Here is a 25898-nt window from a genome sequence, read left to right on the forward strand (position 1 = left end):
TTAAATAATAACCCCTTAATAGTATTTTTAAAGCCCCCCAAAAGCAACAAACAAAAAAGTAAAACCTAAAAAAAATCCTCTTCCCCCCAAAAAGATAAAAAGCCCAACAAACCCTGATTTTTAAATCCCCGTTTTGCTTCTGTTTCACCCCAAATTTTCGCCGTCAGGATGGCCGAGTGGTCTAAGGCGCCAGACTCAAGGATTCACCTTCCCTCGGGAATTCTGGTCTCCTCATGGAGGCGTGGGTTCAAATCCCACTCCTGACAGCGCTGGTCGTTTTTGAGAAATTCCTAAAAAATACCCCATTGTCCTGCCGTGCTTTCCCTTTATCAAGTTATTGTTGCTTCCTAAATTATTATCTACGGTTTAAATTTGTTACTTCCCTTCTAATCATTATTCCTGGTTTTTTATTAATCTCATTCTAAAAATTAATTTTTCCCTTTCTAAAACTACTATTCCTTTTCCAGTTATTATACCCCTTTTTAAAAGCATTCATCCCCTTTGTTCAAAGTATTATTCCGGTTTTGAAATGGTTGTTCCTTTTTCAAATTTTTCCCCCTTTTACATATTATTGTTCTTTAAATAAACTTGTTCCCTTTTGAAATTATTACTCCCTGCAAATAATCCCAAACAAACAGTTAACCCCTCAATAATCCCGGTTATTTGATTCCAGTGTTCAACTGCAATTATTTTAGCAGAGCTAATAAACGCCTTTCATATAAACTTAATGGGAAAAAAATGCAATTACTGTTATTGCTTTCTTTTTTTTTTTTTTTTTTTTAATTGCTCGGTAACAGAAGGCGAGGAGCAGGTAAAAGGGGACGCCCAGCGTGGGGTGGAAAAGGCACAAAAAGAGGAGAAAAATGGGTGTTTGGGGGGCTAGGAATATGAAAGATATTTAAAAAAAAAAAAAAAAAAAAAAAGTTTGGCGGAAAAAAGAAAGAAATACGATCATTCCCTGACCGGGAATCGAACCCGGGCCGCGGCGGTGAGAGCGCCGAATCCTAACCACTAGACCACCAGGGAGCGGACGGCCTACACTTTGGAGCGGCTCCAGCCGATAGGGATCCGCTCGCTGGGTCCTGGGATCTGATCCCAGCCTCGGTGAGTTTCGGGATGTGATCCAAGCACATCCCAGGACTTGATCCTGGCGCATCCCAGAATGTGATCCCGACCCAGACATACCCCAGCACATGACCCCACAGACCCCAGGAGATGATCCCGATAAACCCCAGGAGATGATCCCGATAAACCCCAGGAGTCCAAGCTCCAGGTGGGCCCAGGAGCTGAGCCCAGATGCCCAGGCATCCCGATGCCAGGCCCAGGAGCTGACCCCAAATGCCCCAGGTGCCAGCAGATTGTTCTGATCACCCCAATTATTCCCATTCTTTGTCCAATTTCCCTTTATTTTCCATCCTTTTCCCCCTCTCATCCTCCCCCCCAGCACCGCCCTGGCACAGAAGTTCTCTCCCAGCCCCCGAATCAGCATTTCCCTGAACCAACTGCAGCTTCTCCTTGGCGGAAATGATGGAGAAGGGGGAAGTTCCCCCGCCCGGGGGGCTCAGGGGAGCAGCGTGAACCGGCACCCCCTGCCCAGGCAGAGCAGGGGCAGGACCCGCTCCCCACCGAAGGACGTCGGAGGGTACGTGAACATCGGGATCTCCCTCCGGGAATCGAAGAACGCCACTCGCCCGGCCTCGTAGTCCAGGTAGACCCCGACCACCTCGGGGGCTTCAGGCAGGGAGATGGGGACGGTGGGGGACGTGAGGGCCTGGCACTGGCTCCCGCACTGCCCCACGGCCCAGATCCCCAGCTCGGGCTTGACGCTGATCCGGCCCTTCCTGCGCACGGATTCCTTGGCCACGCCGACGGCCCAGGCGGCCCCGTCGCCCACCTGCACCTCCCAGTAGTGCCGGCCGGAGCCGAAGCCCTGGCGGCCCAGGACGCAGCGCGAGGAGTCGAAGCGTTTGGGGTGGTCGGGGACGGCCCTGCGGGTGTCTTCCCAGCGGACGCACTTCCCATCCTGGGACAGGGCGAGCCGGGGATGGGCCGTGTCCGGATCCAGCGTCAGGCTCACTGCGGAGGGAGGGAACGGCTGCCAAGCGCCGCTCTCGCCCCTCCGGAGCTTTGGGGCTGCCTTGGTCCCGTCTTCCCCAGCCAGGGGTGCTCCAGGGGTGGTTCGATGCCCGTGTGCGGGATTGGGAGAGTGGGAAAGCCAAACAAGGGAATTTGGCTTGGAGCAAAAATGAGGCTCTGGGGGGTGGGGGGTTTTGCTGGTCATTGGGGGGTGTCCCATGGCTTTCCTTTCTTAGGCTGCCGTGTGGAAATATCTGGGATTTTCACCTTCGGGGGGGTGATTTCCAAAGGTGACGCTGACCCCCTTCCCTGGTCCCTCCGTACCTTGGAACTTCTTCAGCATCTCTTTGAGGGTGACGTTTTCCTGGGGCAGCCCTGAGGGTTCCTCTGCCAGCTCTGGCGAAGTCTCCGCTGGCTCTGGGGCGCTCTGCTTCTCCAGCCTGGAAAGAAGGAGAAGATTTTCTCCACAGAAATGTGGAATGGTGGGGCTGGCAAGGCGGCTGGCCCCTGAAGAGACCTGAAAGGCCCCTTCCAACCCAAACCATCCCAAGTTTCCATGACTTTATAATTCCATTCCTATGGGGTTTTGGCATCTAGAGGAGTTTTTTGGGATCCGCTCCTCATCAAGGAGCTCCTGGAGAACATCTGCTGAGCCAACGGTGGCTGAGAAGTCTCTGGATGGTGAAGATTTTCTGCCAGTGGAAATCAGGGAACGAAAATTACTTTTCTTGTCCACTTTCCTCCTTCTCCCCCTCCCAATCTGAAGGGGACTCAAGCAGGTCTGTTAAAGGATAGAGGATTCCCTTAGAATTTAACACATTTAGCTGCTGTCTCCCTATTTTTGACAGGCTGAGAAGGAAAAGTTCATCCCTCCAGAACAGGGAGGTTTCCATGGGTCAGAGAGCAGCTGCAGCAGAGCTGGAGGCACCTTCACCCCCCAGTACCTGACCCTGGTCTCCGGCACCCTAACTGGACTTTTGTGGTGTCCTAGTCGTGTCCTGCACATCCCTGTCACACACAGGCCACAGATTGCTGGGGTTTTGGAGCCCACCAGCCACGGGGACAAACGACAAGGAGGTGGCAGGAACGCAGGAGAGGAGCCACAAACCTGCTCAGGATGTCTCTGCTGTCCTGCAGGGGAGAGAGACAGAGAGATCAGAGGGGTTGTGGGGTCAGAGTGGAGCCAGCCTGGGGTGAACAACCAGGGAGGGCTGTGGGGTGACCCTGGGGCGCTGCTCGGCCTAAATGAGGGATTCCGGATCTGCGGGAATCCAGGTGAGGTCATGGCAACCTTAACGAGCAGTTGGGTTATCGGCATCATCCCCCCTCCCAGGACGGGCGTGCCGGCTGCTAATGAACATCCCTGCCTGTAGGAATACACGACTGTTTGGATGTCTGCGTGCTCAAATGTTGGGATATTTGAATATTTCAACATCTGAGTGTTTGGGGGTTTTAATATTTGATTATTTAATTATCAGAGCAGGGGGGAAGCCAAGCCCAGGGGTGGGCTCGGGTGGTGACTTTGGTGGCAACCTCCAGGCCAGGGGAGTGCCAGTGGCTTCCCGCTGTGGACAGATGAACCCCAGTGACCTGGGGGTGATCCATGACATTCCAGTGGACAGCTGGGATGACTGTGGGCATTGAAGGGAATATTTTGGGGGGGCGCGGGGAAGGGTTTAGAAGGAGTTTTTATATCTCCAGGTTGGACAGGGATTGGTCCAGGTGTTCTGTGAGGCCCCTTCCTGCCCAAACCATGATCCTGGGGTTCTATTTAGGATTATTTTGGCTGGTTTAGGGCTAATTTGGCACCGCAGGTGGCCGAGGGTTTCCCGAGGGCTCAGAGGTCGCACCTGCAGGAGTTCCCAGGGCGGCTGCTGGCACTTGTCCTCCAGCTCCTGGATCTGCTGGCCCAGGGAGGAGATCTGCTCCGAGAGCCTGCTGATGTTCTCCTCCTGCCTCCGCACGATCTCCCGGTCCAGCTTTGCCAGTCGGCCGAGGAGGAGCTGCTCCTGCCCCTCCAGGAGCTGGTGCAGCTCCTTGACCTGTGCCCGGAGCTTCTGCCGCTCGGCGTCCACCCGCTCCTGCAAGGGGAACGGGCGTGAGGGGCTGGGGAGGGAAATGCCAGCAGAGGGGAGTGGAGGGGGGATTTGCCACCGCCAGACATCCCAGGGTTTTTGAAAAGCCTGGGGAGAATCAAGACGGTTTTTTTATTTTGTTTTGTCTTGTCTTGTTTTGTCTTGGTTTGGTTTTGCCATTTCTAGGCGGGGATCGCTGGCAAAGCATTTTCCCATGGTCCATAAACTTTGTACCCGAAAGGCTCCAGACCTTTGGACGAGGGAAGATGCAGAATAAACCCATGAACAGATTAGTCAGTGATAGAGATCACGTAAAGGGAAAAACAAGGGGGAAAAAAATACTATTGGGTGATTCCCGCTTTCTGTTAATGGGGGAATCTGGGAATGTGCCCCACTTGTGAGCACACGGAGGGAGGCGAAGATCCGCAATAACCTGGATTTTACCATCCAGGTTTACGTGGGAGACAGGGGAGAAATCCTTCCCCGTGACGGCGGTGCCAGGCGCAGGTAGCCCAGGTGCACCTCCACACCCGTCGCCACGGCCGGAGGGAGGAGGGAAGGGGCACTCACGAGCAAGTCCAAGCTTTTTCCTTCCTCCGCCGCTTTCAGCCCCAGCATCTTTTCTCTCCTGTCCTTGAGGGTCTGCGCGTGAGCCTGGAATTTCTCCTGAGCGGAGGAGAAACACCGGGTGGGTGCCTTCGCCTCCATCCGGCGGTGTCGGGAGCGCGGCGCGGGTGGAGGTGACCGTCACCCCACGGGAGGCCGAGCACGGGCGAAAGGTGCAGAAATCCAGACCTTTGCAAGGAAAACAACGCTCACCTGGCCTCCCCTTCCTCCTGCCTCCTCCTCCTCCCTCATCCCCGGGGCTCCGGGACGCCTCCCACCTTGTGCTCCTGCGCCGCTTCCTCGATGGGCACGGCGGCGTGGAGCCGGTGATCCTGGGACTCGCGGCACACGCGGCACACGGGGATCTGCTCCTCCTCGCAGAAGAGCTTCAGAGCCTGGCCGTGCTTCTGGCAGAGCCGCTCCCCCGCCCCGGGCCCCCGCCGCAGGCTGAGGCGCTGCGCGATCCGGATGATCCCGGCCAGCTCCCGGTTGGGTCTCAGGCTCGGCTCCGGGGCCGTCTCCCTGCAGCGCGGGCACGGGAAGCTGTCCCGGGAGCTCTCCCAGCAGCGCTCGATGCAGCCCCGGCAGAAGTTGTGGCCGCAGTGGATGGACACGGGGTCCTGGAAGAGGCCGAGGCACAGCGAGCAGGAGGCTTCAGCGCGAAGCTGCTCGGCGGGGCCGCGCTCGGCCATGGCTGGGGTCGGGCAGGGACCGGGTCCGGGGCGGTTTCGCTTTCCCCCGAGCCGGGCCGGCCCCGCCGGCTGCTCCGCTTCCTGCAGGTGCCTCGCTCGGCCCCGGGGAGCTGAAAGCGAGAGCGGAGCAGCTTCGCTGCTGAGAGGAGCCGGGTTTGGCGCCGGGTGTGGCGCTGGGTCGTTCGGCACCCGGTCTGATACCGGGTCTGGCGCTGGGTCGTTCGGCACCGGCTTTGACACCGGACAGCGACAGGGAATCCCCCTCCCCTCCAGGCTCGCGGCGGGTTGGAAGGAGATTAAATGGAAATTAAACTTCCTCCATCACTTACCGGCTTGGTTGGGATCCACCAGTCCTGTTTCACGCCCTTCTCCCCCAAAAAACGCCCAGGGAAAGGGAGAGGCTGCCCCAAGGCTCCCCGAGGGGTCTGAACCACGAACCAGACTTGTTTCACTGCTTTCAATTTATTTGTTTTAAATTATTGATTGATAAACTTAATTTACATGCGTATTCATTTTATTCACTCCTAGTTTAGTAATTGAAGGGCACGGCCATGGGGACAGAGCTTGGAGTCATTCCCGGCTCATCCTTTGCTGCTCGTTCCGCCTCCGGATTGTTCAGACTTCCCGAATTCCCGACTCCAACAGCCCCAGCCGTAGGCGCAGCTATAAATACCTTTATTCAAAAACTCTTTTATTGTTCCTTTCACTTCTCCTTTTACACAGGAAGTCGTTTCTCTCACGGGTCGGGGCTGAGCCGCTGACCACAGACCCTCCTATTTTAAACTTTCCATTTCTCCCCCGGGCCTCCCTGGAACCCCCGGGGTAAATTCGGGAGCAGAAGCCACCGGGACTCGCCGGAGTCGGGCGCCGGTACCGAAGTGATGCTCTTTTTATTTAATTTTAAATAAATCGGTCAAAAACTCATCTGCCGTTAATTCTGTGCAAGAGGTTTTTTTGGGGGGGTTCGGGTTTTCCGGTGCTCGGAACATTCAGACTGAAACCTGGAGGCGGCTTCGTGCTCAAAACACTTTTTTTTTTTTTTTTTTTTTTCCCCTTTAGTTAATCTAGGGCTAAGGTTAATTTATCGAGGCTCGGGTTCAACAGACAAGGAGAGATTTGCTCAGTGCAAGGGAAAAGAAAATCAGTAATCCAAGGTTTTCTGCAGGATTTTGCTCGATTGTTTCAAGGCGCAGGCTAGGAGCAACCTGCCTCCTTTTCTCACTGTTTCAGAGGGGGAAAAAAAAAAAAAAAAAGGTCTTAAAATCTAAACTTAAAAAAAAAAAAAATCCAAATTAAAAAAAAAATCTGAATTTAAAACTTCGAAACTTCAAGAAATCCATACTTCAAAAATCCATATTTTAGAAAATCTAAATTAATAAAAAATCTACACTAATGATCTAGATAAGTGACATCTAAAAATCAAAACACAGACCAGGAAAAGCGTTGGTTGTTTTTTTTTCGCTGCTCTTGCTTTCAAGGCATCAGCCAGATAAAGGAATTATTCAGGCTGGAAAACAGCTCCGTTGGGGAAAGAATTTAATTTTTTAACTCTTTTTTCCAGCCTTGGGCCGTGCCAAGGAGAAAGGGCGGGATGGGATGGACAAAGCCGCGAATGGCCCCGTCCAGAAAAAGGGCTCAAGTGCCAAAAAAGGTTCAAATCCTCTCCGGGTGCGGCAGGGACCATCCCAGAGGGATTCAAGGACGAGGGCGAGCCCTTTTTGCGGGGAGCTGGGACCCCCGGAAGGCCGCATCCATCAGAATCCCCTGGGGATCAGGCGGGATTCGGGAATTGACCCTGATTTGCAGGGCAGGCGGTGGCAGCGGGGTCCCCTTCCCCTTCCCACCCCCGACCCGGGGTCTCACCCCCGAGTCCCCTTTCCCGATCCCCGCTCCTCACCGGGATGCGGATCCCAGGAATTCCCCCCGGGACCACCCGGGGGAACAATCGGGAGGATTTTGGCCATCGCCCCCCCTCCATCCCCCCGCCCTCGGGGGCAGGAAGGGGAGAGAAGGGAAGGGAAGGGAAGGGGAGAGAAGGGAACGCCTTCCCCGGGCCGGGGAGAAAATGAAAGCGGCCGCCGCCGCCCGCCCGGGGCCCATGGACGCGCTCCCGGGCGAGGCCTCCTGCCCCATCTGCCTGGAATTTTTCCGGGACCCCGTGTCCATCCACTGCGGCCACCACTTCTGCCGCCCGTGCATCGAGCGCTGCTGGGAGTGGCCCACGGCCGGGTTCGCGTGCCCGCGGTGCCGGGACACGGCCCCGCAGCGCAGCCTCCGCCCCAGCCGGGAGCTGGCGCGGGTGCTGGAGATCGCCCGGAGGCTGAGCCGCGGGGACGCGCTGGGAACCGAGGAGGACGAGGAGGAGGAAGGATGCCAGAGGCACCGGGAGCCCCTGGAGGTTTTCTGCAAGGAGGACGGAGCTCTGCTGTGCGCGATCTGCCGCGAGTCCCGCTCGCACCGCGCCCACACCGTGCTCCCGGTGCCGGAGGCGGTCCGGGAATACCGGGTACGGGGGAAAGGGTTCCGTCCGGGAGCTGTGCCAGCCCCGCCAGGGTGGAAATGCACCCCCTGCCCCGAGCGTGTTTTTGAAGCTGTGCCCAATCTCCAGAGGAACAGGATCTTTATTTCTCGTTCCCTCAGGAGCAAATCCAGGCTGGGCTGCAAACCCTGAAGGACGACAGAGACAAACTCCTGGAGTTCCGGGAGGCTGAAATGAGGAGAAACTGGGAGTATTTGGTAAATGCTCTGGGACAGAGTGGGTGTCTCCTCATGGATTTAGGGGGGAGTCGTCCCCGGGGCTGGGGTCGCTCTCCAGGGAGGGGCTTTGACTCCCCCTTCCCACCCAGCTCCGTGTGTCCCACCCCGCAGGAGAAGACGGAAGCCGAGCGGCAGCGGATTCTGTCCCAGTTCCAGGGGCTGCACCTCTCCCTGGAGGAGCTCTCCCGTCGACTCCTGGCTCGGCTGCGGGACCTGGAGAGCGACATCGGGAAGGTGCAGGAGGAGAACGTGACGAGCCTGACGGAGGAGATCTCCCGGCTGGACACCCGCGTCCAGGAGCTGGAGGAGAAGTGCCGGCAACCGGCCAGGACCTTCCTGCAGGTGACGAGCGACAACGGGATCAGGGCACGGGGTGGAACGGGGCGGCCTCTGGGGGTCCCTTCGGCCCAAACCCCGCTCCAGACCCCAGCCCGGACTCGGTGGGCCCAGAAAATCTCTTCCAGTGATTCTGAGTGATTCACCCGTGTCCCTTCTCTCCCTCCCAGGACATCAACGGCACCTTGAGCAGGTACGGGCGGGGCTTCCTGAGCTCCTCCCGCCGCCCCGGGCTGGGGCTGGGGGTTGGATGCTCTCTTTGGCCTCATTTAGAGACCAAGGTGTTTGGTTTTGTGGCCAAATCCCTGACGAGGGCATGGCCCCATCCCTAAAGGCTCCTCTGTGGGTGTGCACGGAGAATTCCTTGAGCTCCCCCCGGGTTGGATCCTCAACCTCTCCCTCCCGTCCTTCTCCAGCCTCGGAAAGGAAAACCTCCAGCTGCCCCCATCGCCTCTCCCAGAGCTGGAAAAGAAAACTAATCACTTCAGGGAGGAATATAGTCTCCTGGAGGAGACGCTGAGGAGCTTCCAAGGTATTGGGAGCAGGCTGGGGGATCAAGCCATGAATTTACTTGATTTTATTATGTATATAAATCGCATTTATTGTATGTTTATTATATAATTATTATGTATTTGTTAAATCATACGTTTTATTTGTTTACTTATAGCACATGCTGTATTTTATTGCAATTATTTTAATTGCAGTTAGTCTTTGATTGCAGTCCTGTTTTATCACAGTTTCGCTCGTCGTTCTCAGCGCAGCAGAGCTGAGAACTCCCGTTCCCCCTTATCCCCGCGTTTCATACCAGCCCGTGCCTCCCTTCTCCCCTTTTTCAGACATCCTGCTGTTTGAGCTGCCCGAGAAAAGTAAGTCCTGCGGTGGGGGATGAGGGGTGGGCCCTGGGAATTGAGGGGGAGAGTCCCGGGGAATCGCTCCCGAGGGAGGGCAGGATCCACGGAATCCCCTCTGGCGCAGTGACGGTGACGCTGGACCCCAGCACGGCCCATCCCCAGCTCCTCGTGGCACCCGACGGGAGCAGCGTCAGCTGGGAAAGCGCCCGGGACCCTCCCGGGGACGGAGCCGGCACCGAATCCTCCCCGGATGGAACCGGACCCGGCACCGACCCTCCCGGGGATGGAGCTGGAGCTGGCACCGAGCCCCCCCTGGATGGAGCCGGACCCGGTACCGAGCCCCCCCTGGATGGAGCCGGCACCGAGCCCACCCTGGACGGATCCAGTACCGACCCTCCTGGGGATGGACCGGGCACCGACCCTCCTGGGGATGGACCCGGGCCCGGCACCGACCCCTCCGTGCTGGGCCGCCAGGGCATCAGGGCCGGGAGGCGCTGCTGGGATGTGCAGGTGGCCCCTGAGGGCTCCTGGGCCCTGGGGGTGGCCAGGGAGACCCCCGGGAGCGGGGCAGAGACCCCCGGGAGCGCCGAGTGGGAGCTGTGGTCCATGGGGCTCTGCCAGGGCCAGTTCTGGGCTCTCACCTCGCTGGAGCGCATCCCGCTGTTCCCCGTCCGGGCGCCCGGCAGGGTGCGGGTGGCCCTGGACTACGAGAGGGGCCAGGTGGCTTTTTTCGATGCTGATCGGAGGAGCCTGATCTTCGCCTTCCCGGCGGCCTCCTTCAAGGGGCAGAGCGTCCACCCCTGGTTCCTGGTGTGGGGCGAGGGCTCCCGGATCACGCTGTGCCCCTGAGCGTGCCCAGACCCCGAGGTTGATCATCGCCTCCCTCGGGGTCGCTGTCCCGAGGTGTCACCCCCAAATCTGGCGGCTGAGCACGGAGCCACGTCTGTCCCACCACACCCTGCACCATCCCGATCGCTTTTCCCTCCTCTCCTCTGGCTTTGGATGAAGTAAAAACCCAATATTTGCGTGTTTTAACCTCTTCTCTGTTTGGTGTTTGCTGCTCCTGGGTGTCAGGATGAAGCTGGAATTTTGATTAAACCCAATTCCTGGTGTTTGCACCCTGGAGGAGCCACGAGCCCCGTGCGGGTGGCGCAGGGATTGTCCCTGTCCCTTCTCCCCGGAAGCCACATACCACTGCCAGCAGTCAGGAAGGACACGGAGCGGAAAATCGCACCTTTTTTATTATTAATGACGTAAATCACGGAACCCACAGACCTGGTCGCCACGGGGACCTTTTCTGGGGAGAAAACGGCTGCTTTAGGGCAACTCCACCCATTGGAGGTTGGGGAAAGGCTGAAAAAACTTAATTTGGAGCCCTTGGTTTGGAGGTGACCAGCTCAGGTGGGATTATCTACAGTCGGTCAGGCAAGCCTCGGGAAAATTTTCCTTTTCCATCCTGATTTCTCCGGTTTTCCCTCTGTTTCCCATTTCTGTGCCCTGCAGCCCCTTCTCCACCGCTTCCTCCCTCTCTTTTCCCTCGTTTTTCCCCCGTCTTCCCCCCTCTCCCGGCGGAGAAGGAAACACGAACCAGCTCTGGTCTCCCCCCGAGGCTGTGAGAAGCGGGGGCCGCTCTTCCCTCAGGGACACAGCCGGAGCCGGGACCTGGCGCCCACCACCCAGAGCCAGGGCCGGAGCCTCTCCCCGGCGAAGGCCAGGCGGGAAAAGACGAAGAGGAGCCCCCCGTCCTCGGCGTCGAAGAAGGCCACGGTGCCCGCGGCGCAGTCCAGGTGCACGCTGACCCTGCGGGGCAGCCAGCGCAGGGCCACCGGGGTCACCTTGCGGGCCGTCAGCGCCCGCACCTGTCCCCCCCACTTCTCCAGGCCCCAGATGCCGCCCTGGGGGCCGAGGCTGAGCCGCCCCTTCCTCCGCACGGACTCCCGGGCCACCCCCACGGCCCAGTCGCCGCCGTCGCCCACCTCCACGTCCCAGCAGTGCCGCCCGGACGCGAAGCCCTGGTGGCCCAGCACGAAGGGCCAGTAGTCGAAGCGCTGCGGGATGTCTGGGAGCTGGCGGCGCCCGGCGCCGCGCCACACGCTCTTGCCGTCCTCGGACAGCACGAGGTCGGGGTGCGCCGTGTCGGGGTCCAGGGTCACGCTGGCTGCGGGGGCAGAGCCGGGGTGAGGAACGGAGCCCCCAGGGTCTCAGACCCCCTCCTCTCGGGGCGCCCGGGGGAGGCATCAACAAACCCCCCAAAAAATGGGGAAAACCCTCCCAGCCCAGGGTATTCCCGGGATATCCCGGCTGGGAGAGGGAGGCATCAACAAACCCCCCAAAAAGAGAGGGAGGCATCAACAAACCCCCCAAAAATGGGGAAAACCCTCCCAGCCCAGGGTATTCCCAGGATATCTCGGCTGGGAGAGGCGCTGGGCCCAGCTCTCAGCCCTGCATGGGACAAGCCCAAGAGTCACCCCATGGTTTTATGGGAAGTGCCACCCTCGGGGCAGGAAAAAATGGGTTTGACCCCCAAAAAATCCTGAGAAAAACCACAGCGATGGTGGGGCAGAAATCCAGGAAAAAATAAACACCGAGGAGAGGGAGGGAAGGAGGTGACAAAGGAGGAAAATGAGCAGAGTCTGCATGAAGACAAGACCTGGCTGGTGGGGCTGAAATAAATAAAATTAATGGAAAACCTCCTTGGGTCACCCTGATTTTCAAATTATCTCTTTTTTGGGTGATTTTTTTTTTTTGAATACCAGGAAAAGCCCTTTTCCCTTCCTCTCCTCCATCTCCAGGTTCCCCCTGCAGCATTTCCATTCCCAATTTTTATTCGGGATGGAAGAAGGGCAGCTCAGCTCTCCCGGCTCTCCCAAAATATGACTCAAATCTATTTTTGTTCTTCTCCTGGGTACCTTGGAGTTTCCTCAGGGTTTCCTTCAGGGCACTGCTCCTCCACGAGAAGTGACAAACTCGCTCTTCCGGCCCCGACCCCGCATCCAGGGGCAGCTGGAAAGTCACCTTCCCACACCTGGAAAAACAACAAAAAATAAAATAAAATAAAATAAAATATAAAATAAAATAAATAAGATAAAATAAAATAAAATAAAATATAAAATAAAATAAATAAAATATAAAATAAAATAAATAAAATAAAATAAAATAAAATAAAATAAAGTAAAATAAAATAAAACCAACAAAACACCCCTCACACCTGTCAGAACAACCGGGGAGGTCTCAGAAGCCACCAGTGATGAGGGATGGTGCTGCTGGAATGTTTGGTTTGAATTTCCCCCCTTCCCTTGGAAACCCAGGAGGTCAAAGGCCAAATTTCCCTGTCGGATTCATCCCTTTTCCTTTTTTCCAAATCTTGTTTTTTATGAGGAATGAGTGAATTTTTGGGGAGGACCGGGCTGTAGAGAAGAGACAAGACTTTAAACTGTTTTGAGATTTTGGGACCAAATCCCCGTGGATCAGCGCATCCCAAAAGTGATCGAGGACCCAAGGGCTCCTCCCTGGAGCCTCGGAGGAGCCTCGGGCGGCACCGGCGGGTTCCGAGCTCCCTCCTCCGCTCCTCTCGGGAAAACTCATGGAAGAGCTTTTCAGGGAGGCCACAAACCTGCTGGCGGAGCTTTTCACGTCCTGGGGGAAGAGGGAAAGCAAAGGCAGCTCAGCCTGGGATCCCTCGAATCCAGCAAAGCGAATTATCCAGCAGCACGGGGAACCACCAGCCCTCCCGGGGGGATTTAATTCCCTTTTCCCGTCCTTGCCCGCTCAAACCTCCCTCTCCTCACCCCCTCGGGGCTTTCAGCTCTCCGGAGGGAGCAGGACCAGACGGGAGCCAGGAGAACCCCAATTATTGACGCCGCGGGGAGGCTCAGAACTGGAGAATTCCCTCACCGGCTGCTGATTCTTCTCTTCCTGCCCCCGTGCCGGGGTGTCCCGGTGGGAAACCTCCGGGTTTTTCTTCGCCTGCCTCTTCTCCAGCTCATTTTTCAGGTCTTCCAGCTGTGGGAGCGAGGGGAGCTCAGGATCCCCCCAGGAATCTGCAGCCCCAAATCCCTAAGTGACGAACTAAGGAAGAGCGGGGTGGGAAACACCCTGAGGAACTCGGGGAAAGGCATTTCCCCCGGGATTCAAATCAGCACCAAATCTGGTCAAATTGTGCCCAAATCCTCGCGGTGACGGCGCCCCCGCTCCCACAGGAATGTTCCCGAGCTCGGCGTGTCCCTCAGTGTCCCCGAGGTCAGCAGGTGGCACCTACCAGGTCCTCCAGCTTCCCGCGCTCCAGGGCAGCCGCCCGTGCTCGGAGTCCTCCTCTCCTGGCTCAGGAAGCCGAATCCCCCTGGAATTCCTTCCCGAGGGATCCAGACCCTGCGGGGCTGATCCCTCTGACCGGCCCGGAGCCTTCCCCTCCCGTTCCTCCGTGTCCCGGGCGAATCCTCGGCGCGGCGGGGCTGAGCCTGCGCGCCCGCTCTCCCCCCCCACCACCTCTCCCGGTTTTTCCTCTTCAGAATTCCAGGATTTCGCCCCAGGGAGCTGCCATCCCACTCCTACTGCACTGAAAGCATCCACCTCCCCAGAAATCCCTGGAGACACGGGATGTCCGGGTTCCCCGCCGGGCGAGGAGCTCCCAGGGCTCGGCGGGACCAAAAATGGGGCAAATCCAAGGAAAAAAAGGGAGAGAAAAGCACAACCAGAGCCGTGAGGGCGTCGGCAGAGGGACACGAAGGGGGGTCCGGGACACCCCCTGACCTCCATCCCTGCGGCCCACTCCGGGCCCTGAGCTCACCGCAAACTCCTCCCGGGAATTTTTCACCCTCTGCTCCGGCACCGAGCTCCGTGGATAAACTCATGTTTATTTTTATGGAACTTTCGGCGGCGGGATCTCCGCCACCGGGCGCCGGGGCAGGTTCGGAGACGCAAATCCCAATTCCAGCGCGCTTCTCCCCCCGGGAAGAGCCCGGGAGGAGTCGCTGGCTGAGACGGGGAGCAAACACCCCAAAAACGCTCCCGGGAAAGTCTCGGGAGGCGAAGGGAAAGGGGCGGACCCCGGGGAAACCGGCAGAGCCTGGGAACGAGGAATCCGGCGGGGAAAGGAATCGGCAGAGCCTGGAAAACCAGCCCGGGTGGGAAGCGCTTTGCATGGCTCCGGAGAGAAGGGTGGAGACGGGACACGGGAGGGGCCTGGAGCGGCCGGGAAGGAGGATCGCTGCCCCGGGGGCGCGGAGCAGTCCCGGGACACGGCGAGCGGCCCCCGGGAGGGTCCCGAGGGGATGGGGAGGGGGCTCCGTCACCGGGTCTCCACTCATCCCGCGCCTGCTATTCCGGGCCCGCCGTCGCTCCCGGTTCCTCTTCTCGGTTCCGGAATTGATAACGGGGCTGTTTCGGTGCTGCCGCTTCCTCTTTTGGGTTTCCTCGGAAGAAAATCGCGCGTTTTTGAGGAAATCGATGTCGGTGAAAGCGGCAGGACTCTCGTCCTGTCTCCAGCTCGTTCCTCCCCGACGGAGGCCAGCAGGGCGGGACAGACTTTTTTTTGGGAGCAATAATGTGGAAATTTGGGGTCCGGGAGGGTTCGTGTCCCTCCATGGTCCGTGTGAGACGCTGGGGAGGCGGAGGCTCAGCCAGGCGTCCTCATCCCGCGCGGATTTTCCGAATTTATCACGCGGAGGCTCAGAAATAATCCAGAGGGACACAATTCCCGGCGGGGCAGGGAGGGCAGGGCGCCACACAAAACTTTTCTTTACTTATTTATTTATTTATTTATTTTTATTGGAGACAAAAGTCAGGAACGTGGACAGAGACGGGGGGCGAAGGGTTCGGGACACAGCCTGGACAAAAATCACTGCGGGAAGGGAGGAAGGCGCGGGAGGATTCATCCCGCCGAGGGCACAGCGAGGTAAAACCCCGCGCACCGACCCTGCCCAGGCTCCGCCGCCACCGGTCGAGCCCCGCCGCCGCCCCGGAGCTCCCGACGGGCGCGGAGGCGGCGAATTCCCGCGGCATCGCTCGGGACCCATCCCCGCCGCCCCCTCAGGGGCAGATCCGCAGCGAGAAGCCGAATCCCACCCAGTCCAGCGGGGACACGACCTGCCCGGCCACCGCCCGCTCCTGGCAGCGGGGGCTCCGCGTCACCTCCAGCAGCCGCGCCCCGATGCCGATCTTGAACCAGGGCAGGACCCTCTCGCCGTTGAAGGCGGCCCGGGTGTACTCCAGGATGGGAACGTCGTCGCCGGCGCTGAAAAAAGCCACCCGGCGCCCCTCGTAGTCCAGGGAGACGCGGAGGCGCCGGGGCGGGGGCTGCAGGCGGAGGTTGGCGCGGGGGGAGGTCAGGGAGTGAAAGGCCTCCAGCGCCCACACCCCCTCCTTGGGGGTCAGGCTCAGCGGGCCCCTCCTGCGGGCCGACTCCCGCACCACGCCCAGCGCCCAGACCCCGCCCTGCCCCACCTCCACCTCCCAAAAATGCCGCCCCGAGGTGAAGCCCCCCCGCGCCAGCACGCAGGGCTCGAAGTCGAAGCGCTCGGGGTGGTCCGGGACGTCCCTGGGCAGGAGCTGCCCCCGCGCCTCCTTCCCGTCCTCGGAGAGCTGCAGGTGCCGGTGAGCAGTGCGGGGGTCCAGGGTGACGTCGGCTGCGGGAAAAGGGAGCGCTGGAAGCGGCCCGGGATCCCCCGAGATCCCGGGATGGGCCCCGTTATCCCTTTTCCCGAGGATGGAGAAGCTCCTGTCCCTCCCAGAGCCCGGATCAGCCCCATTATCCCTTTTCCCGAGGATGGAGACGCTCCTGTCCCTCCCACAGCTCGGATCAGCCCCATTATCCCTTTTCCCGAGGATGGAGACGCTCCTGTCCCTCCCACAGCCCGGATCAGCCCCGTTATCTCATGTTGTGCTCATTTTTTGGGGATATTTGCGCCGTATCTCAGGCCCTGCGCACAGCAGGAGCCTCAGCATCGGGGCTGTCGCTCTTCCCTCGCTGCCTGCAGCAGGAATGACTCCGGTTTTCCCACGGGAAACTCTCCCACATCCCAAATCCTCCCTTTCCTCCCCCCGACTCACCCGGCTCCTGCAGCTGGAACATGAGGCTGTCTGAGGAGAGAGAGAAGTCACAGGCTCAGGCTGGGACAATGCCTTCATCCCACGGGATGGACGCCCTGGCCAGGCAAAACTCATCCCCAAAGGATTTGTCCGCATGGATTTATCCCCCCTCTATCCTCTCCCTGGCTCTGCACCCACGCGGGGTCAGATCTTCCCACCAGCGACCCCTAATCCACTTTTGGGGTGAGGCCAGGGAGGGGAGGCTCCTTTGCTGGGCTGGTTTTTCCCTTCTCTCCGACTCCCAGCTGGTTTTCCCACAGGAATTACCTCAGGGAAAACCTCAGGGTCCTTCTCTGGTGAGCAGTTCCTGGATATCCCACACAAGGACCCCATTTCCCCCAGATATCCCCAAAAAATAACCCATTTCTCCCAGATATCCCACACAAGGACCCCGTTTCTCCTAGATCCTTCTCCCGGGGACCCCATCCCTTCTGGATTCCCCCACCAGGCCCCGTGTCCCCTCCCAGTCCCCACCTTGGCATCTCCTCAAGGTGCCCCTCACCAGGATGTTCCTCTGGGCAAAATCCTCCAGGCTCCTCTCCAGCTCCGCGGAAATCTCGGCCGGGGGATGGAACTTCATCTTCTCGCAGCTGCAAAGAGGCCAAGAAAGGGGCAAAAACCCCCCGAAATGGTTCATTTCATTCTCATTAAATATTCCAGAGGACAGGCTGAGGGTGTTTAAATCCAAACCCCCTTTCCCTGCCCTTCCTGGGCAGCTCCTTTACCCCAGACCCAAATTCCCGAGCCCGGAGCAGCGCAGTGGGAATCTGAGCTCCTGGGAGGAAATCTCCACCTGGGGATTCGCCTGGCCGGCCCCAGAGGTGCGAGGAGGGAGCAGGGGCTGCATTACCTGTCCAGGAGCTGCTGGATGTCCTAAAGGTGGGAGGAGAGAGGCGGTGGTTAGAGAGGAGGAACAGCAACTTCTGTTCCTTCAGACCCCGGGATCGAAGAATTCCAGCCTGGCCGGGGCTGGGGGGGCTTTAAACTCGTCCTAATCCACACCCAGTCCACCCCCCCCGAGGCGCCTGAGCTCTGTCCCACCTGGGACAGCCCCGGGCCTGGGCAGCGACTCCAGGGGAGCTCCTGCGGGGATAATTCGGGCTCCCGGGTGTTGGGATTCCTTTGTTCCCCCTTTCCCCCCGCCAGCCCGAGCGCTCCGGGCTCGCACCTGCAGGAAGTGGCTCGGGGGCTGCTGGAATTTCCCCTCCATCTCCCAGATGAGCGTGTCCAGCTGGGACAACTCCTCCGAGACCTTGGCCAGCGCCTCGTCCTGGGCTCGGCCGATGGCCCCGTCCAGGTCCCCGAGCTGGGCCAGGAGGAGCCGCTCCTGCTCCTCCAGGAACCGCCGCAGCTCCCGGAACTCCCGCGCCAACCGCTGGCCCTCGCTCCTGGTTTTGTCCTGCCGGGAGCGGCGGTGAGGGCAGAGCAGGGGCAGCAGATCCCTCCCTCCCTCCCTCCCTCCTTCCCTCCCTCCATCCCTCCATCCCTCCATCCCTCCCTCTCTCCCTCCATCTCTCTCTCCCTCGCTCCCTCCCTCGCTCCCTCCCTCGCTCCCCTCCCAGCCCCGCGTTATCTCCCCGGCCCAGCCTCCGCTGAGCCCCGCAGATAAACGCGGAACCCAACGCCCCGTGAGCCAGATCCCGGAGGTTTGGCCTCAAAACACGGCTGGGGAAATTGGGGGACACCCGAACCCGTCCCGGGATCCCAACCGGCCCCCGACACCCCCGGCGACTCTCGGGGGCTCCCACCAGGTGCGAACTCCTCCGAGCACCCGATTTTCGGCTTTCCAGGTATTTTTCTCTCTCCTCCTTCAAAGCCTGGAGGCAGCTTTGGATCTGCTCCTACAGGGAAATGAAAGCTGAGCTCGGAGGGGCTGAGAAAAATCCATTTTCCCACCAGAATTTCCTCCATCCCTTGCCTGAGACGGGAGATGCTTTGCCCAAGAAGCGCAAGGAGCTGAGCCAGAGCCAACGCCCCATCCAGGGAGGGCTGGGAGCCCCAGATAAGAGAGATTTCTCCCCAAAAAAACCCACTCCTGGCCTCCGGAAATTTGGGTTCTGGCATAAAGATCGCCGCCTTTAACAAGGCCAGGCAGATTTATTTACCAGGTGTTTACATCTACAAGAACCCCTTTAAGTTTATATAAGATTTTCCAGAAGCCTCTTTTGTTGAAAGAGAAGAGAAAAGGAGCAGAAAAGCGGTCTCTAAGTCAGTTGTAACTAAACAAACACAAATAAATGCCGTTGCTTTCAAGCGAAAGAAAGGGCAAATCCGCCCTCGAGAGCGTGTTAAAAGCGCCACAGAAAGCAGCATTTTTGGGCGTTTTCCCGCACTCCGGGGCGCCGGAATCACCGCCGAGGACTCTAAACCCGGCCGATCGCGGCTCCCCACGGGCCGTGCGGGGTTTACCTGGAACTCCCGCGCCGCCTCCTCGGCCGGCACGACGCGGTGCGGGCGGTGGAGCCGGGAGCGGCCGCACGCCGGGCACAGCAGCGCCCGCTCCTCGCGGCAGAAGAGCCGCAGCGGCTCCCGGTGCCGCCCGCACACCGGGCCCGGCCCCGCCGCCGGGAGCAGCTCCCGGGCGATGTCGGCGACGCGCCCCAGCTCCCGGTTGGGTCTCAGGCTCGGCTCCGGGGCCGCGTTCCGGCAGCGCGGGCAGCAGAAGGAGCCCCGGGAGCTCTCCCAGCAGCGCTCGATGCAGCCGCGGCAGAAGCTGTGGCCGCAGGGGATGGACACGGGCTCCTGGAAGAGCTCCAGGCACACCGGGCACGAGGCCTCGGCCTGGAGCTGCTCGGCTGGGCTGGGGCCTGCCATGGGGCAGGGGCTTCCCTCGGGATGGTGGATATTCGGGATCGGGAGGAGGATGAGCTTCCCTCGGGATGGTGGATATTCGGGATCGGGAGGAGGATGAGCTTCCCTCGGGATGGTGGATGTTCGGGATCGGGAGGAGGATGAGCTTCCCTCGGGATGGTGGATATTCGGGATCGGGAGGAGGATGAGCTTCCCTCGGGATGGTGGATGTTCGGGATGAGCAGGAGGATGAGCTTCCTCTGCCTGAGAGGGATGGAGAGGAGCCGGGAAAGGGAGAGGAGAGGCTGCCTCTCCTCCTCTCCTCTTCTTCCTCCTTGTTTTTTCCTTCTTGTTCCCTTCTCACCTCTTCCTTTCCCTCTTTCTCACCCCTCCTTTTCCCTTCTTCCTCTTTTTCCCATTCTTCTTCCTTTCCTTATGCTTCTACTTGTTTCCCCTCCTGTCCTCTTCTTTCCTCTCCTTCTTCTTTCCTCTTCTTCTTCCTCCTCCTCCTCCTCGGTGCCTCTGAAGGAGCAGATGTGGGGAGCAGATGTGGGGAGCTGATAAGGCCGAAGCCAGGGTGGGACTGGAGCAGCGACTGTGGAGAAATCACGTGAAATTGGGATGGGAAAACTGAAATTGGGGGTAAAATGAGGCGGGGAGGAGAAGGCTGGGATTAAAATATGTAACGGGAAAGTGACAGAGGAGAGATTGGCTGGAGAAGGCAGGGAGGGAAAAGAAGGGTTGAGGTTAAAAATTATATAAAGAAAAATGATGGAAGGAGGGCTTGGTGCTGAAAGCGTGGGAGTGAGAGGGGAAAACAGAAAAAAAAAAAAAACACGAAAAAAAAAAAAAAAAAAAAAAAAAAAAAAAAAAAAGGAAAGGAAAAGAAGAAAAGGGAGTGTTTCTGCCCGGTTTCGAACCGGGGACCTTTCGCGTGTGAGGCGAACGTGATAACCACTACACTACAGAAACGCTGTGCCGCGATCTCCGCCCCGCCACACTACACCCGTGGCCCGGCCGGCCCTCCCGAGCCCCGCGGGGTCACCGGGGCCCCGCGGCCGGTGCCGGGGGAAGAGCAGGGGACAACCGCAGGAAAGAGACATTTCGGGTAAAAAACCCCAACAAAACAAAGCGAAACCTCGCGAGCGCCCAGCGCGGGACTCGAACCGGCGGTCCCGGGGTTCGGAGCGCCCCGAGCTGAGCTGGGGGTCCCCAGGAAGGCCCCGCCTCCGGCCCCGCCCCACGGCGCTGGCACCGCCTCCAGTCCTCCCAGAGCACCGAGTCGCGCGGGTAGAGAAACCCCGGGGAGGAAGCGGCGGGCTGGCACGGCCCCCGTTACCCGGCAACCGGTGCCACTTCCGGTCACGTTGGGCGGCGGGGACGGAGCCCGAGCCGGAAGGCGGAAGCGCCGCCGCGTTTCCCGTCTGTGGCGGAGCCGCCGCCGGGCGAGCGCGGCCGAGGGGACGCGGCGGGGACCGGGCGGGACCCGGCGGGCACCGAGCGGCTTCTCCGGCAGCGGCCGCGGCCGTGAGAGCGCGGGGGGACAGCGGCGCGGGCGGCGGCGAGGCCCGGCGAGGCCTAGAGGGGCCCGGCCCGGGGTGCGCGGCGGGGCCGGCCGAGCCTCCGCCGGGGCCTCGGGGGCTGTGCGGGAGCCGGGGCGCCGCGGGCGGCTGAGCCGGGGCGGGGGCTCGGCGGGGCCGGGCGGGAGCCCCGGAGGAGGAGGAGGAGGAAGAGCAGCAGCGGCCGGGTGTCGCCCCCCGGCATGGCGGCCCCCGCCGCGCTGGGCGGCCCCGGGCCCCGGCCGGACCCGGTGGAGACGCTGCAGGAGGAGGCGATCTGCGCCATCTGCCTCGACTACTTCGCCGACCCGGTGTCCATCGGCTGCGGACACAACTTCTGCCGCGGCTGCATCTCCCGGCTCTGGGCCCGCGGCGGCGCCGAGCACCCCCCGGGCGGATCCGAGGGCGGCTCCGAGCTGGAGGAGGAAGAGGAGGACGAGGACGAGCTGGAGGAAGACGAGCTGGACGTGGAGCAGGAGGAGGAGGAGGACGAGGCCGGCGTGGACGAGGAGGAAGACGATGACATGTGGGAGGAGGAGGAGGAGGAGGAGGAGGAAGCCGAGCTCTGGGAAGACCCCGCGGAGGACGAGGAGGAGGAGGAGGAGGAGGAAGGAGCCGCCGCGTGGGCTGGGGGCGCGCAGGGGGGGCTTTACTTCGGGGACGAGGACTACGACGAGGACGTGATGGAGGAGGACGTGGAGGAGGAGGAGGAGGAGGAGGCCGAGGAGGAAGAGGAGGAGGAGGAGGACGAGGAGGGGCGGCCGCCGCCCGCGGCCCCGCGGCGCCCCGCCGTCTTCACCTGCCCGCAGTGCCGCAAGACGTTCCTGCAGCGCAGCTTCCGCCCCAACCTGCAGCTGGCCAACATGGTGCAGATCATCCGGCAGCTGCACCCGCGGCCGCAGCGCCCCGCGGGGCCCGGGCCCGGCCCCGGCCCGGCCGCGCCGCCCCCGGGCCCCTCCGAGCTCTGCGAGAAGCACCAGGAGCCGCTGAAGCTTTTCTGCGAGGTGGACGAGGCGGCGATCTGCGTGGTGTGCCGGGAGGCCCGCGGGCACAAACACCACAGCGTGGTGCCCCTCGACGAGGTGGTGCAGGACTGCAAGGTGGGAGGGGGTTTGGGGGTTTTTTTGGGGGGGGTTTTGGGGGTTTTTTGGGATGCGGGAGGGTCCCAGGGCAGCGCTGGAAGTGGACGGAGCTGTTCAGTGACTGGGAAGGGGATTTGGGGGGATTTGGGGATGGGATGCCCCAGTTTGGGATGGGAGTGCTGGACTGGGATGGAGAAGAGGCCAGGGCAGGGCAGGGCCGTTTCCATCGTTTTAGAGGGAAAAGAGCAAAAAAAACGGTGCAGGAGGCAGGAAAGGGGTGGGTGGGGATGGCTGAGGTGTGGGGAGGGAAGGAGGGCGAGGGGCATTGGTGGGGCCGGGATCTCCCGGCTCTGCTGCGCCTGAGCTCTGTCCCCTTCCCTCAGAACAAGCTCCAGAGCCACCTGGAGCCGCTCCGGAAGCAGCTGGACGCGGTGCTGAAGCAGAAATCCAGCGAGGAGGAGAAGATCTCCGTGCTGAGGGTGAGAACCTCGCGGTGACCCCGAGGCCTTTCCCCGATTTTCTCCCTCCCCAGCTTCTACTCCACCAAAACCCGTCCCAGGGCGCTAAAATCCCGTTTTCTCAGCCCGAGGGACGGTTGAGGGGTGAGGTGGAGGATAAAACCACAATCCCTCAACTCCAATCTGACGGGAGAAAACCTCTAGCTGAGCATTAGCCTCCTGGAATTCCATTCCCACGCTCCCTTTCCCTTTTAACGCTTCACCCAGGACTGAATTACTGAATTCCCCGCCCCGAAACCAAACCTCCCCGAGCCCTCCTCTTCCTCCCGGCTCCTTCAGCCCCCGCGGTTTTTTCCCCCCCCGGCAGGAGCAGATGCAGGCGGAGATGCAGGAGCTGGAGGCGGATTTCGAGGTGCTGCACCGGTTCCTGGCCGGGGAGCAGGTGCTGCTGCTGCGGCAGCTGCAGGAGCGCCACGAGGCGCTGCTGGCGCGGCAGCGCCGCAACCTGGGAGCGCTGGAGGAGCGGAGCTCGGCGCTGCGGCGCCTCATCGCCGACGCCGAGGCCGCCGGCCGCCAGGACGGGCTGCAGCTGCTCAAGGTGGGGGAAAAAACGGCGTTGGGGAGGCCTGGGGGCGAGCTCCGGGTCACCGGGGATTCTCCCGGCCTTCGGGGGAAAAGGGAAAATTGGGATCGGGGGTTTTTTATTCCTCTGGACTCCACGGGATCTCCCAGCGCCGATGCAAGCCCTCCTTAACCTTTTCCCCTTTTTGTGTTTTTCCCTCCCCGTTTTGCACCTGCTGCCTCCTCCCAGGACATCAAAGGCACCTTCATCAGGTCAGTCGTGCCCCGTCCCCTCAGTCTTCTCTTTCTGGGAAAACCTGGCCCAGGAGTTTCTCCGGGGCAGGGAGGAAGGCTGGGAAGATGCCTCGGAGCAGCTGAATCCCAATTTCTCCCCGTTTTTTTTTTTTGCCCCCCTCCTGTTGCAGGTGTGAGAACATCAAATTCCAGGAGCCCGAGATGGTGCCGGTGGATGTGGGGAAGAAATTCCGGAATTGTTTCCTGCAGGATGTGGTGATGAGAAAGATGGAAAAGGTCTTCAGCAAAGTGCCCCAAGGTGGGAGGGGGGAAAGGGGGGAAATTTGGGATTAAAGGAGTGAAAACTGGGGGGTTAAAGGACTTGGAATTGGGGGGGTTGAAGAGGGAAAAATTCATCAGTTCAAAGGAGTGAGAATTCTGGGGTTAAAGTGGTGGAAGTTGGGTTTGAAAAGCCAGAAAGTGGGGACTGAAGGGACTGGAAATTTGGGGTTAAAGGGATGGGAACGGGGGCGGGTCGAGGAGGTGAGGATTCGGATTAGACGTCAGGAAACCTTGGGACGAAGGAGGAGCGGAAATCTGGTGTCAAAGGGCTGGAAATCGTCGCTCCGACCCCGCCTGACCCCACCAGAACCCCCCCTAAGCCCCCTCCCGCCCCCCGCAGCCGACGTCACCCTGGACCCCTCCACGGCCCACCCTCGGCTCAGCCTGTCCCTGGACCGGCGCAGCGTCCGTCTGTCCGAGCGGCGCCAGGAGCCCGCGGGCGGCGCCCGGCGCTCGGACGGCGACCTGTGCGTGCTGGGAGCGCCCGGCTTCAGCGCCGGACGCCACTACTGGGAGGTGGAGGTGGGCGGCCGGCGCGGCTGGGCCGTGGGCGCCGCCCGCGAGACGGCGCGGCACCGGCACGGCAAGGGCGCGGCGGCGGCGCCCAAGAGGGAGATCTGGGCCGTGGGCACCAGCGGGAAGAAGTACCAGGCGCTGACGGCCACGGAGCAGACGGCGCTGGCGCCCGGGGAGCAGCCGCGGCGCTTCGGGGTCTACCTGGACTACGAGCGGGGCCAGCTGTGCTTCTACAACGCCGAGAGCATGAGCCACATCCACACCTTCCACATCTGCTGCCGCGAGCGCGTCTTCCCCTTCTTCCGCATCCTGGCCAAGGGCACCCGCATCAAGATCTGCACCTGACGGGCCCGGGCCTCGTCCCCGAGCTTCCTCCTCCTCCTCCTCCTCCTCGTCCTCCTCGTGCCCCTGCCGCTGCTGCTCCGCCCGCGCCGCGCGGAGCTGGGTCAGCTCGGGATGGGGCTTTGGGGCTGGGATGGGGCAGGATCCACCGTGGAACTGGGTTTGGGTAGGGAATTCCAAGGCGGAACTCGCCCTGGAACTGAGTTTGGTGTTGGGATGGGGCTGGGTCTGCCCTCTTGGAACTGGTTCTGGGTTGGATTGGGCAAGGTCTGCCCCTTTGGAATTGATTTTGGGTTGAAAGGGGCAGGATCTGTCCCTTTGGAATTGATTTTGGGTTGAAAGGGGCAGGATCTGTCCCTTTGGAATTGATTTTGGGTTGAAAGGGGCAGGATCTGTCCCTTTGGAATTGATTTTGGGTTGAAAGGGGCAGGATCTGTCCCTTTGGAATTGATTTTGGGTTGAAAGGGGTAAGATCTGCCCTCTTGGAACTGGCTTTGGATTGAACTGGGGCAGGGTCTCCCCCTTTGGAATTGATTTTGGGTGAATGGAGTAAGATCTCCTCCTTTGGAATTGATTTTGGGCTGAATTAAGGCAGGATCTGCCGCCTTGGAACCGGTTTTGGGTTGAATTGGGGTAGGACCCGCCCCTCTGGAGGTGGTTTGAGTTTGGAATCGGGATGGATTCCCCTTGGATCTGCTTCCCACTTCAGTTCCTGGTGCTGGGAGCTGCTCCCTCCCTCTTCCAGTCGTGTCCCAGTTGAATTTTGGGCCCTTCCCGGACTGCCGGGAGTTTTTCTGCGTTTGGGGCCAAATCCTCTCGGAGTTGAAACTCCCTCCTTTCCCAAAATCCGCATTTCTCAGTGCCTGGATTTTTTGGGATTCGCCTGAGACCCCCCCGGCCCCGATGTTCCTGTTCCTCCCGTTGTTCTCCTGCTCCTCCCCTCCTTTTCCTTGCCATTTTTGGGGGAAAATCCCGGATTTTCCTCTCCCCTCTGGCACTTTACGGGGCCGGGAGGAGCCATTTCCCCCCCGCAGCTCCGGAGCTCCCCGAGTTGGGGATATTTATTTTTTCCCCCCTTTTTATTTCCAGCCGGACCCTGTCCCACTCGGGAGCTCCCCCCTGGCCCCTCCCTCACGTTTCCCTGGATTTTGGTGGATTTGGGAAATTTCCTGTTGGCGTTACAGAGCTCGTTCGGGATATTTTTGGCTAAAATGAGAATTAAATGGAGATTTAGTTTTATGACATGTCAATAATAAAGAATAAAGACGTTGTATCCAAGGCTCCAGGTGGTTGGATCCCGGGAAGAGCCACTTCTGGGATGAGTCTGGGGTAAATTACCCCAAATTTGGGTCAGGGCCCCCCAACATCACCAAAATCGAGCATGGGTCCAATCCCAGCTCCTTAATCCTGCCCTGGTCCTTGTTAATTAATTAAGGATGACGTGGAGCTGTGGGTCCGGGTCCCAGCTCGCCCCTCTCTCCTGGAATAGCATCCAACAGCCAGGAAAAAACCCCAAACTGGTAAAAACCCGGAAT

The 25898-nt window shown here is 60.0% G+C and overlaps 5 protein-coding genes, 1 long non-coding RNA gene and 3 other non-coding genes across 11 annotated transcripts; 4 read left to right on the top strand and 5 right to left on the bottom strand.

Annotated features, from left to right (window-relative positions):
• Positions 1–162: 162 nt before the first annotated feature.
• On the top strand, positions 163–266 carry TRNAL-CAA (transfer RNA leucine (anticodon CAA)). Its single transcript has 2 exons — positions 163–200; positions 221–266. It is a non-coding gene; the product is annotated as a tRNA-Leu (tRNA).
• A 688-nt stretch (positions 267–954) lies between these two features.
• TRNAE-CUC (transfer RNA glutamic acid (anticodon CUC)) lies at positions 955–1026 on the bottom strand. Its single transcript has one exon. It is a non-coding gene; the product is annotated as a tRNA-Glu (tRNA).
• A 472-nt stretch (positions 1027–1498) lies between these two features.
• Positions 1499–5449, bottom strand: LOC120764743 (E3 ubiquitin-protein ligase TRIM39-like). Its single transcript, XM_040088776.1, has 6 exons — positions 5036–5449; positions 4722–4817; positions 3927–4157; positions 3185–3207; positions 2401–2516; positions 1499–2076 (listed from the first exon to the last, which is right to left on the bottom strand). Exons 1-6 carry the CDS (start codon positions 5447–5449, stop codon positions 1562–1564), a joined length of 1395 nt encoding a protein of 464 aa, XP_039944710.1. The 3' UTR covers positions 1499–1561.
• A 2081-nt stretch (positions 5450–7530) lies between these two features.
• On the top strand, positions 7531–11162 carry LOC120764729 (E3 ubiquitin-protein ligase TRIM39-like). The gene is made up of 7 exons (XM_040088753.2): positions 7531–7955; positions 8090–8185; positions 8318–8548; positions 8713–8735; positions 8959–9074; positions 9379–9408; positions 9518–11162. The coding sequence occupies exons 1-7, from the start codon at positions 7548–7550 to the stop codon at positions 10240–10242; spliced, it is 1629 nt and encodes a 542-aa protein (XP_039944687.1). The 5' UTR covers positions 7531–7547; the 3' UTR covers positions 10243–11162.
• Positions 10945–15393, bottom strand: LOC120764725 (E3 ubiquitin-protein ligase TRIM39-like). Its single transcript, XM_040088748.1, has 5 exons — positions 15307–15393; positions 13288–13395; positions 13007–13029; positions 12303–12418; positions 10945–11551 (listed from the first exon to the last, which is right to left on the bottom strand). Exons 1-5 carry the CDS (start codon positions 15391–15393, stop codon positions 11031–11033), a joined length of 855 nt encoding a protein of 284 aa, XP_039944682.1. The 3' UTR covers positions 10945–11030.
• Positions 15178–20472, bottom strand: LOC120764730 (E3 ubiquitin-protein ligase TRIM11-like). Of its 3 annotated transcripts, none has more exons than XM_040088754.1 (8): positions 20408–20472; positions 18889–19864; positions 18228–18320; positions 17648–17878; positions 17330–17352; positions 16954–17069; positions 16441–16470; positions 15178–16016 (listed from the first exon to the last, which is right to left on the bottom strand). In XM_040088754.1, the coding sequence occupies exons 2-8, from the start codon at positions 19291–19293 to the stop codon at positions 15421–15423; spliced, it is 1494 nt and encodes a 497-aa protein (XP_039944688.1). In that variant the 5' UTR covers positions 19294–19864; positions 20408–20472; the 3' UTR covers positions 15178–15420. The 3 variants fall into 3 exon arrangements, with proteins under 3 accessions (XP_039944688.1, XP_039944689.1, XP_058279845.1); XM_040088755.2 differs by lacking the exon at positions 20408–20472 and having other exon boundaries at positions 18889–19533; positions 19634–20072; XM_058423862.1 differs by lacking the exons at positions 18889–19864; positions 20408–20472 and having other exon boundaries at positions 16982–17069; positions 18228–18562.
• On the top strand, positions 18134–18742 carry LOC120764731 (uncharacterized). Its single transcript, XR_005704247.2, has 2 exons — positions 18134–18269; positions 18379–18742. It is a non-coding gene; the product is annotated as an uncharacterized LOC120764731 (long non-coding RNA).
• TRNAV-CAC (transfer RNA valine (anticodon CAC)) lies at positions 20169–20241 on the bottom strand. Its single transcript has one exon. It is a non-coding gene; the product is annotated as a tRNA-Val (tRNA).
• A 559-nt stretch (positions 20473–21031) lies between the features above and the next one.
• On the top strand, positions 21032–25636 carry TRIM41 (tripartite motif containing 41). Its single transcript, XM_040088752.1, has 6 exons — positions 21032–21928; positions 22294–22389; positions 22736–22966; positions 23180–23202; positions 23355–23482; positions 23846–25636. The coding sequence occupies exons 1-6, from the start codon at positions 21032–21034 to the stop codon at positions 24364–24366; spliced, it is 1896 nt and encodes a 631-aa protein (XP_039944686.1). The 3' UTR covers positions 24367–25636.
• Positions 25637–25898: the final 262 nt, after the last annotated feature.

The sequence above is a fragment of the Hirundo rustica genome, chromosome 36 (assembly GCF_015227805.2).
Source record: "Hirundo rustica isolate bHirRus1 chromosome 36, bHirRus1.pri.v3, whole genome shotgun sequence".
Lineage (NCBI taxonomy): Eukaryota > Metazoa > Chordata > Aves > Passeriformes > Hirundinidae > Hirundo > Hirundo rustica.